This window comes from Colobus angolensis, unplaced genomic scaffold, assembly GCF_000951035.1.
Source record: "Colobus angolensis palliatus isolate OR3802 unplaced genomic scaffold, Cang.pa_1.0 Scaffold95, whole genome shotgun sequence".
Classification (NCBI taxonomy): Eukaryota; Metazoa; Chordata; class Mammalia; order Primates; family Cercopithecidae; genus Colobus; species Colobus angolensis.
Window position 1 is genome coordinate 7,286,076 of NW_012123487.1, and position 12,056 is coordinate 7,298,131.

Here is a 12,056-nt window from a genome sequence, read left to right on the forward strand (position 1 = left end):
GGGAAAAGGTCTCAAAATTTTCCCTAAGAAATTACGGTAGTTATTTCCCAATCACTCTGTTTAAATACACAGAGCAGGTCTTAAGACATACAAATTCAGCTTTCTCTGAAGAAAATTGCTGGCATTGTCAGGTCAGTTCCCTGACAATGTTTTGCATGAGAAAATATTAGGAAGAAGAGCTAGAACATTTTGGAAATAGATGTATTTTTTTTTTCACCAACTGCTGTTATTTCAGTTTCCTTAAGCATAAATATAAAACAAATGCAGGTAAATTCTTTCTATTCCTAGATCACAATTTCTCAGGCAGTTATTATTATCAGCTTAATAAATGTTCAATATTATTACTAAAGCAAGGAAAATGATACCTAACATAACCAATTTGTTAGGCTTCTTGAGAAGTTGTTGTTAGCCCAATTTAACATAACAAAATGAAAGTTATGAAACTTGTCAATGGCATCTGCAAGAATTATTGCAGATAGAAGTTACCTTAAAAGATTTAGTCTAGAACTCCCTATTGAGATCAGGAATGTGCAGTCTATGGCCATTCCACACTGAACATGTCTTGTCTCGTCAAAACTTGGAAGCTAATCAGGGTTGGACCTGGTGAGTACTTGGATGGGAGATTAGAAATATACAGGTACCTTTTCTCCTGTGCGAAAGGTCTCTCCCCTCACCAAGAATTACCCATGTATTTGCATACCATAAAATATATATCTCATTACCCATGACCTACACAGTTTCAACTTTCTTATCCCTTTCCTGATATTACTCTGCTGTGATTAGGAGCTAGAGCAGTTTGGAAACTAGGAGGCCCAAGTCCTTGCTCAGGCACCTTTCAATTCCTTCTGAAGAAAATATGCAAAAAGAACTCAGGTTAATGCAAACCAGTTAATCTCCGCTCTCAAATATGACAGCAGGACTCCTTCAACCTATTACCTACAACCCCACTCCAAGGCCTAAAATAACATCGGTGGCTCTCTGTCCTTTTCTTCTAGGCCCACAGTCAATAATTGGATCTCTATGTTGTACTAGCATTATGATAAAAAGAAGCACAGAAATAAATCTCTGTCTCTCTCTCTCTCACTCACCGTTTTATTCCTAATGTTTAGAACACAAGGTAGGAATTGAGTATATAACTATTAAATAAATGAAGAAAACCAAGGGGAAATAACTGTGTTTTTCTCAATTCAAGACTACTTTTCTCCTCTCACATAAAGTTGCAAGTTTTAGCAATATGACCCAATTATATTCTTGGCCTTGACCAAATCAATTATCTTCCTCCTACGGGTGGTCTTATTGAAAAAGGGAGGAGATTTTGACTACATTTTACTCTATATCTGTGACATTCATATATCAAATGTACCTGAAATGCCTAGTTTTCCTTTCATATACTCATCAGTTGAAAAATCCTAAGCCCATGGATTCCATCCAGAATATACAGTATACTCTAAATTTATATTTGTTACTGGGTTTCCCCACAAACGCATTCTGTGGGTTTGTCAGGTGTATCCTCACTCCCCAAATGGAGAATGATATAAAATACAGGTGCCAAGAGAATCTGATTGGATAGTTAAAGAATAGAACTGAGAGATTATGGAGTGAAAAGCCAGGTGTCAGTTTAGCAAGCTCAAGTTTAAAGGTTAATTGGCTGTCAAAATTCAGAATCAAGAAAGCCAAATAGATGAGGAAAAAGCAGAAGATTCAGGAATCCAGTGAAAGTCTTAGGAATACTAAAGAAACCAGATGTCTGGAAACCGGGAGGAGAAAGTCCATATCAGAATTGGAGAATGACTGTAGAGAAAACAGATAAGCGAGAGTAAGAAACCTAGAAATTTGAGCGAAAAAAGAAGGCTGAAAAAAAAGGAGTCCTCTTGGTGCTTTCTGAAAAGTGTGAGAGAATTGGGTCATGAGCACATGACAGAAGTAACTCTTATTATTATGAGAGTAGTGTTTATAGCTACCCTATAGGCACAGAGAATGCCAGTTATGGTTACCATAATGAGTGGGCACTACACCACAGGCATTCATAGAAATTTCTTGATATTCAAGCTAAATAAATTTTAAAAGATAGGGTGACTGCTGGTGGTACCTAGGTTATAAGTAGATAATATACAGTATGTTGAAAAACCTGGCTATGGAACAACAGACAATCATAATAACTTAAGTAATGCATTCATGCTTTCAACACATACCAAGTCACCTCCTATCTGTCAAGGACTATTCATAATGACAAGATATGATCTGTGCCCTTAAGAGTCCTTACTGGGGTATTGGGAGACACAGACACAAAAATAAATCATTGGGAATCCATAGGATCTGTTCTATGCACCCCTATATTATGCATTTTCTAGGCTATGTACCTAATATCAAGAGTACAGAAAGGGGCTCTAGTTTAGTATAGAAACATACTTTAGGTTGCTTGAATATTGACAAGTAGAAAAAGGAGGTAACATGCAAAATGGTGAAAGGAACATGAGCCAATGCATGAACACATGAAGGGATTTCTTTGAATATAGAGCATAAGGGGTGCAGAAGCAAAGGACACAATAGAACTAGAAAAAAATGGGTTAGAGCTACATAGGGAAGAGCCAAATGTGTCAAGGGCTTGAAAAATAAAGATTTTAAAGCAGAAATAAGATATTGGATCTTTATTTTAGAAAGATAACTATGATGGCAGTAGGGAGGATAAATTCCAGTTGGAGGAGTGACTGGAGGCAGACCATAGGAAGCTGCTGGGGAAGCCTAAGTGACAGATGATGGTCTTTGACAGACGTGAATGACTGAATAACTCATTTTGGACATAAAATACACAGGCTTAAGTGATGGATTGCATGTGATAAATAAGCGGTAAAGAGGATGTTAAAAAGACTCACAGGTCATCTTAGGTGACCATATGGATGATAATAACATTAAATAAAATGGGAGAAAGTTGGTGAGCATGGAGAGGAGGAAAATGATGAAAAAGGAGAGCTGGTATTGAGACCTGCTGAATTTGAGGTGCTCACAAGATATGCAAGTTGAAATGTCTTATTTCATGAGGTACTCTGAATTAATAGTCATTGCAGCGTAGAATAATGTCAGGAGTTTAAAAGTTGAAATGAGAGCATCAATATTGTTTACATATTAGCTATATAAATCTAATGAAAGTTTTATTTCTTTCTATTGGACTATAAAAGCCTTTTTAATATGAAAAATGTAATGATATAAACCAATATGACCATATCATTCTAGTCATGGTCCTATAAGAAATTGCCAAAATTGGTTTAAGATTTAGATCTATGACACAAGCACTGATGTTTACAACCCGTTCATCATAAAAATAAAAGTCAATTATGGGATACCATTCCACATGCATTGACTTTAACATGGACTAAGACATTGGTTTCACCTCAACTTGCCAAGACATTGGCAAGTGGCAATTGCTACTGCCATTACCTGATGGGCGCTTCACCTAAATCAAAACTACTGATTGCTCATACTTCACCAGGTCTTGCCACCTTTAATTATTTAAACAGAATAATGAATACATGTGTGAATATAATATAGTTTGAAATACTAAATAAATTTTCAAAGAGAACAAGAGATATATTGGTATTTGTTCTAAACCATCTTCTCCGACATTCTGCACTACAAAGATTAACCTTTGCTATGAACTTGCATTTCCCTTTCTATTACACAGTATGAAATAGGAAATACCAGTATGTAACTAAGGAGGAAGCTGGAGTGAGAGACGCTTTCCATATTTATTGGACTATTCTTAATGTATTGTCAGTCCATGGAAATAGACCTGCCTTACCATAATAATATACTCCAGAAAAAGTTTTATGTAAAAATGGAATGTCTTAATTTTTCAAAAACTGAAACTATGTCCTAAGGCAGAAAAGCATAGTTTCATTTCTTACCAACCGTAGTTAAAGGGTGGGATTTTTATATATTGTTGGCACTACACATAATTGCGGTATATAATTATAGTATGTCCAACAATGCCTTCTTGTAGGTCACTGTGGTCATTACTATAGATCTAGATAATTAAAAGGGAATGAAAAATGTTTATAGTCCCAGAAGGGCAACTGTCGGTCTATCACCGAGTCTGTGAAACGCTGGAATTGAAAATGCTCTGTGCATCATCTGTGATCAATGTTAAAGCCTTTCCATAATTTTAGCTGTGAGTTGACCGTTAATAAAAACAAAGTAGAACACCTTCTGGAAGATGATAGCTGCTCAGAAAACCCAGTGTCTAAACAAATGTACTTTAAAGTTGAAGATAGACACATGCAGTGATTCTAAAGACAATCTGAAATAAATTGAAAATCTAATCTACTAATTAGATAATGTATTTGTTCATAGAACATATCCCAAAAAGGTAAATAGCTCATTAAAATGAATGTTTACATTTGCTGCATATTGTACACCTTTCTTCTTAAAATTTAATGGCATAAATATTATTATTTAATAGATGCCAGCTGAATACCTTAGTATTTTGATAATAAACTATAAAACTAGCAGAATTTATCTTTATATTATAGAAAATATTTTAAATTATTCTGTAAAATACTTATAAATAATGATTACAAGTGTTTTAATTGTATGTAATTATCACCTTCCTAAGGGGAATTTTCTTGAAGCTTAATGGAGTATAAGTTCTTTCTCTTAGAAATGCAAAATTTAAATATAGACTTTGCTCTAATATATTGCTTGTTTGTTTTGATGGGATGTAAACATGAAAATTACAACATAATTTGAACTTATTATAAATATCCATTGGAAAATATAAATATCTATAATTATTCTCAAGATATTTAATTTCAAAACTCACATTTTAAAATGTGACCTTATTATGAAAACATATAATTTAATATGTGATTAATTATGAAAATTAATTATGAATATAATTTAATTAATATAGTTTATATATGGATATTTATAATTAAGTACTTAAGCTTTATACTGACTCATGTCCAAAAGTTACATTTCTATGATGCTCATATTTTCACAGTAAAAGCTACTTAGTAACTTTACTTCTGGTGTCTGTTTCAATTAAAATACATGAAATAGTACTGACATGAACCTGTTCGCTAGGTAGCATACACAACTGTGAACTTTGCTCACAGCACAGTTCAAGGTGTTCTATGTATATCTAAGTTCACTTAGTTTAATTACCATCAATCGCTTAACATGTCAAACCTGTCCAAACCTGTTCCTCCCTTAGTCTTCCTCATGTAAATTAATGGTCACTTTATTCTTCCTGTTCTCAGGCCAAAAACCTTGGAATCATTCTTAAATTCTTTCTTTCACTCCACAACCAGCCCATCAGAAAATCCTGTCGACTCTCCTATCAAAAAAATAATGAAAATCTGACTACTCATTAACCTCTATATCATTGTCAACTTAGTCCAGGAAACCTTATAATTTTCTTGGATTACTGAAATAGTTGCTAACTAGTCTACCAGCTTCTATTCTTAACCCCCATAACAGCATAATTTCCTCACAGCAGTTACAGACACTTTGTTTTTACCTACATAAAATCGCATAATTCTTCTGTTCACAATCTTCTAATACCTTCCTAACATTCTCAGATTAAAATTCAAAGTCCTCTTTACTATGATTTATAAGACCCTAAGTCACAGCCTCTTTGATTCCTAAGTACTTAATTTTATATTACCCCTCCTATTCTCCAAGCTCACTTATTCTGTCCATGCTGGACTCCTTGCTGTTCCCGCAATATTTTGGATATGCTCCCACCTCAAGGCCTTGCATTTGCTATTCCTTCTGTCTCTAAGTTTCTTCCTAGTGCTCCACATGTCTCACTTCATCACCTGCTTCAGGTTTCCCTCACATATCACTTTCTCAAAAAAAGTCCTGGCCACTCTCTTTACAACTGAATTCATCCTACGCTCAGTTTCCCTCTGTCTCGCTTTATGTTTTTCTATAGCATTTATGGCCATCAAATACAGTATGTGTTCACTATTGGCTTATTAACTGTTCCCTCAATCAATGTAATCTCCCTCAGAACAGATTTGTGTCTGGTTAATTAACTGCCCAGAATAGTGCCTGATACATGTTCAATAATATTTTTGTGTGTGAATGAGTGAATGTGAAAATCTCTTCAATCTTTTTATTTTTAAAATTCATTTATCATGTATGGTCTAACATCTAATTTCACAAGCAGATAGCCCATTAGTCCGGAAAATTAAAGCTTGATAAAGTTTGGAGAACTCTACAACCAACAAATGTTTCAGGGAACCATGCTTCTTCTATCACATGGCTTAGAACTTTCAAAGTCAACAGTGAATCCCACTGGAGGTCTTAGGGGTTAGGTCTGAAAGTGATGTGCACCGCCTTTGGTTATTTTTAGGCACATGGCCAAATTCCCAAGTTCAATTCCAAACTGAAGATATAATCTCCCAATGGGCTCAGAGAAGAGGAAACTGGACTGGTGAGCATCTACCCATCTCTGCCACACATAAACTAGGAAGACACTGCATGCCTACTGAGAACCAAGAATGAAATAAAGTAGAATGAAAGGACTGAACGTGACTAAGGGAGTGAGGAGTAAAATATTAGCTAGATTTTTCAGGCACTGCCTCTCTGAAGAGGTAACATTTGAGCTAAGAGAGGTTAGAATGAGCTAGACAAGTAAAAATTGGAGAAGTAATACGGGGAGTCCATGGAGAAGGTAGTGGAAAGACCTTGGAGTAGGAATAAGTGTGGCATGTTTGCAGAATACTGAGAAGTCTGGTGTCACTGAGGAGACAGGGAAAGGGACAGTGGGAGAGTATACAGCCAAAGAGGTAGGCAAGAGTCTCATCTTGCAAAGGCCATACATAAGAAGTTTGGGTTTTATTTTTTCAACAAGTGGAAGACGTCATTGTATTTAAAGCAGGAAATCCGATGATCTGATTTACATTTTAAAAATGTGTTTGGCTATTGTGACATGAGTAATTATTGTGGGGTAAGACAGGGTAAATTAGGAGGCTTTTGCAAGAGTATAAGAAATGACCATAGTAATACAGATAGAAAGAAGTGGGAAAACATTAAATATAATCTGGAGGAAAGGCTTATCAGACTTTCTGGTAGATTTAATGGTGGGAATTGCAGGGTGAGAGAATGAGGAATTTTTAAAATGACTCCTAGGCTTTTAGCTTAAGTAAGTTCACACAGATTTGGTACTTTTGCAAAAATGAGGAAGGTAAGGAGAAGATTAGGTTTTCTGGGGGGAAACCAAAGTTACTTTTTGGACAGATGAAAATTTGGAGAAACCATTAGATATTCAAGCTCAGGAGAGACATCATGGTAGAGACACCACCATATGTAAAGTATTTAAAGCCAGATAATGGAAGAAGCCATCGGCAAATGAGAGTGAAAAGAGGAAGCTATAAAGTTGAGTCTAGGGCCAACCTGTCAACCAGAAATCTGGCCAGAGAGGAGCAGCTCACTGAAGATACTGAGAAGGATATGAGCCTGGGGGTCAGCAGGAATACTAGGAGCTCGCAAATAACAGGAGTCAGGAGAGGAAAAGCAGGAGTGGTCAGTTGTACTGACTGCAGCTCAGAGGTGAAGAAAATGAGAATGAGTGAGTGATGATGGGTGGTGGACACGGGGCGTGGCTAATGACTGGCAAGAGCAGTTTTGGGAGAAGAAAGGAAGAGAACCTGATGGCAGGAAAGAATGGCAAGGACAAGTGGAGGGTGTTAGTTAAGTCTGCACTTTTGTCAGCCTCCTTAGAGACAATGAGCAGGATATGAAGAAACAGCATAGGTTTTATGGGGAGCTTTCTGGATAAGAAAAAAAAAAATGTTAAACAACTTGGCCACAATGGTGAAACCCCATCTCTACTAAAAATACAAAAATTAGCCAGATGTGGTGGCGGGCGCCTGTGGTTCCAGCTACTCAGGAGGCTGAGGCAGGAGAATCCCTTGAACCTGGGAATCGGAGCCTGCAGTCAGCCGAGATCACACCACTGTGCTCCAGCCTGAGCAATAGAGCGAGACTCCATCTCAAAAAACAAAACAAACAAACAAACAGCTAGTGGCCATCACTGGAAGACATGTTGCAGGCTGATGGGAAGCAACCTGCAAGAGTAGAAGAAAGACATCTACCTAAATCAGAGCTTAAAAACTCTCTTAAGCAACTTAATTTAAAATCTTTCTGGTTCTTTGACCTATGAAACCATACTCTAAGAAAATGCAAACTAGTAAGACATCACTGATTTTTAAATTACCTGGATTTTAATATGCATTTATTTTATTATGACCTTGTTAGAAAAACATTATAAAAATACATTTTGATAAATCTGTTTTTCCAGAGGAAAAAATACATAATTATTCTGCACTTAAACACAATCTAACTACTTATTTTCATATTTAAGTTTATAGCAATTATCCTAGGTCATGCATGTCATGCATTTTGCCCCAATCATGGGACATATAGTTGTGTATTACTGGCAAAATTGTATGCCCAACTATAAAAGCAGAGATTATTTTTTCATTTTATGTATTTAAAATAATGTGTGGCTTATTTACCATTTTGTAGTTTGCCTTTGGGTTAACCAGATCTGACACAAATTCTTTCTTTGTGATTTGCAAGGTGTCTGAGTCTCGTGTATGTGTGTGACTGAGAAGGAGAAAGGAGAGACAGAGAGAGAAAAATAACAACTGCCTTATAGAAATATAAAGGTCAGAGATAGTGTGTGTATATAGCAGCTGAATCCTGGTACTTATAGAGGTTCAGTAAAGCATTGTTATTTATATTATTTCCATTGTCATTATCATTACTTTTATTGCTATATTTTTGAAGTTAAGAAACCTATACACCATAGCTGAAGAACTTTCTTTCCACTGATGGCAAATAACAAACAAAAATAAACTTTAAAAATATATAGTCCCTAAGCAAAAAAAAAAAAAAAACTGTCTTTTTCCTTAAAGAAGCATATAATTGGGTCAATAAACACTGTATTGTAGACTTACTAAGTACTAAGATTCTGTATGTGTACATCTGTAGAGGGGGTGGTATCTGGTTTTAAAATTAAGGACACAGATTATGAAACTATTTGAGAAACACTAATAATTTTAAATTGAGTTTTATGTCTAGTTAAGGATTGGTAGTATGGAATGAGAGTACAGAGAAAGAAGTGGCAGAATAAACTACTACTTTTGCCATGTGTTTGGAAGAGTGACAAACACACATAGCAAAAAAAGAAATAGTAGTATAAGGAAGCAGAAAATGAGACCAACTGGAAATGAAGTAGACGGGCAAAAAGTGTCCCATGTAAATAAGTTGTCCCAAAGTCACAACTTAATCTTATGTTACCCTAAGAGACTAGTGTTTAATTTTCTTTTGCCGACTTATTATTCTACCAATAAACAAACTAATAATGCTACAGCCTTCCCTCCTAATAGGTTAACTAGTGAAGATTGTTACGAAAACATTATTCTTTGAGTTGCAGTAGTAGTAATCAGGACAGCTGTCTTTCCAAAGCCTGGAAATAAATGAAGCTGAAATCCATATTTTGCCTTTGACTAAGAGCTAAATGTTTCCCTCTGTTTCTTCTTCACATTTTCATTTAATAGAAGCTTTTCCCTTAACCTCCACATAATTGCTGTATTGACCAACACGTTCCATTATCTCCATAAAACACACAAGCTGCACTCATTGAACCCCAACTGCTCAGAGCTCTCCAATCACACACAAGTAGACCAGCACTGAAAACACTCATCAGCCAAGGTTCATGATTATAAACAGTCACAGGAGTTTGGTCCTAAACCTGTTTATAAGTCAGTTGTGTTTGCTATTGTAGTATTAACATTAGTTATGGTGATGAAATGTGAGAATGATAAACAAAATTGCTTTTGATGAAAATTAATGTTACAAAAAGGTAGGGCGATCAACTGAAGTTGTCTGAAGTTTTTATTTTAGATAAAAGAAATGACAAATTGAAATTGTAGAAGACGCATTATTGGCATGGCTTAGGTAAGAAATATTGTGTAGAATTCCAATCAATAGACATTTAAGAAAAAGTCGTGACCTTACGCCAAAAGACTAGCATATGAATGTACAGGCACTTGTTTTATCTTGAAATAGAACACTAAGGTATAAATGTATCATTTTTACGGTTCCCTTTACTAACAGACCTTTTCAATTCATTCACCTACTGCTTTTGGTCATGACAGAAGTATTCATATGTGCTATGTTCTCATGACATATACCACAGACAACATTCTTGCTAACAGGAAATAATCAACAAATGGGGTTTAGGAAGTAGATTGCACATGCCATATGGTCATCAAGAGCAGAGGAAGTTTTGCAAATAAAAAAAAAAATACTCACTACAGGTAAAATATATGTGTTAAAGAGTGGTTAATGTCTCTTCTGAGTCATTAGTCCTCCTTAAGAATAATAGGAGCAATTACAAAACAAATGCCACATGTTTTTGTACAAGTCTTAGATTTCTTGAAGATCGGTTACATAAATTTGGGACTGTATGACAAAATGCAAGAAAATAATGTTACTTATATAAACTAAACCATAATGAAAATGATGTATCCATGATTATCAACAAAAGCTGACCACTTAATTAAATGTAAATGTACCATGGAATTATAAGGTTTATATATGCATATTTTCTACAGAAATATTTTTTAATTTTGAGTAAAAATACTATCCATTTTATAAGTTTTAAAATAAATGTTTATGAATATAAATATGCAGATTTTTAAAATAATTTATTTCAATAAATGTTGAGTAATACTAAGTCTCATCTTTAAACGTACGTAATTATAGTTCATAAAATTATAGTCCTCATAACAAGTAAAAATAACTCATTAATGGGGAAAAAGAACATTGGTAAAATTGGTAAGTAAAAAAAAGCAAATGAAATGCATAGTTGCTGAGATCCTATCTTTAAAGTAATCCTAGAAACTTCTCTACAAATGATTTGTGCATTTTTACTCCAACCTCTACAATAAAATACATAATAGTGCACTTAGTCTATACTGCCACCAAGTGCTTAAACCAATTATTTTGAAGATTCTTACAGCAGCTATAAGCAAATTCTCTCACTGCTATGAGTAGCAATTTTGAAAGGCTAAAAGCAAACCATGTCGACCATGAATGGCTGTAAGAGTACCAAAATTTTGACATGAAAATAAAATCTCAAAAGTATTAATAAAACATCAAAAATCCTACCAGCTCACTGGAAGTTCATGGAGTCTAAAAATGTTTTTCAGCTTGTAGTCAAATTTTGCTGGAGAAAGATTTTCTTTACAAACATTCAGGTTTGGATTTGGTTGCATATCTATGGGAAATTCTGAATCCTAGAGAAAAATATTAAACAAGAGCTCTGTGTTAAATATTAAAATCACTGCACATGTTGATACTCTGATTTAATACTAAATTACAACATAAACATTATAATTATATTTGCCCAGAATTTACATGAAGTCCTTCATTTCCAATTTCAGTTTTGAGGAAAATATTTAAAAAGATAAAATTTTAAATAAGCAAAATTTCAAATAATTGCCTTTAAATAAGGCAATTTTAAATTGATATATAAATTATATCAATTTATATAACCAATTACAATTCTAAGCCTCAAGCTACATGTTAAAAATTACTTGAAAATACTCCCTATTTGAATTCCAATGAAGCACAATATAGCATTGTCATATATTATTGGTTAATTGTCTTTTTTTAAATAAGCTTTCCAGGCCCAACAATGCCAGCAGTCAAAAGTCCATAATTCTTATGCCCCTTTTGTCCCCTATAAATGGCAGACTAAAAACACTTTCATTGGGTAACAAAGTTAACATTTGCTAATTGATTGATTATGATTTTCTTTTTAAATCTAAGGACACAGGACTAATTTAAAAACACTTACTGAAAGTAAACCGTTTCTATTAATCCCGTCAAATCACACACATTAGAATCCACATATCATTTCTTGGTCACCTCCCTCTCCACCAAGCAAACTATAGCTACAGATCAAAGAGCATTTTCAGTCCATGAGAAAGTAGTCCTTGCTCAGTGGAAAAAAGACATGCTACGAATAAGCACTCAAC

At 34.6% G+C, this 12,056-nt stretch overlaps 1 protein-coding gene across 3 annotated transcripts in view; it reads right to left on the reverse strand.

The window, feature by feature from the left end:
• Positions 1-12,056, reverse strand: part of SPAG16 (sperm associated antigen 16) — a 1,171,227-nt gene that overhangs the window by 948,424 nt on the left and 210,747 nt on the right. For all 3 annotated transcript variants that reach the window (XM_011932319.1, XM_011932316.1, XM_011932317.1), the window contains one exon: positions 11,185-11,312. In XM_011932319.1, the coding sequence (XP_011787709.1) occupies positions 11,185-11,312 (128 nt within the window). The remainder of the gene's footprint in view (positions 1-11,184; positions 11,313-12,056) is intronic.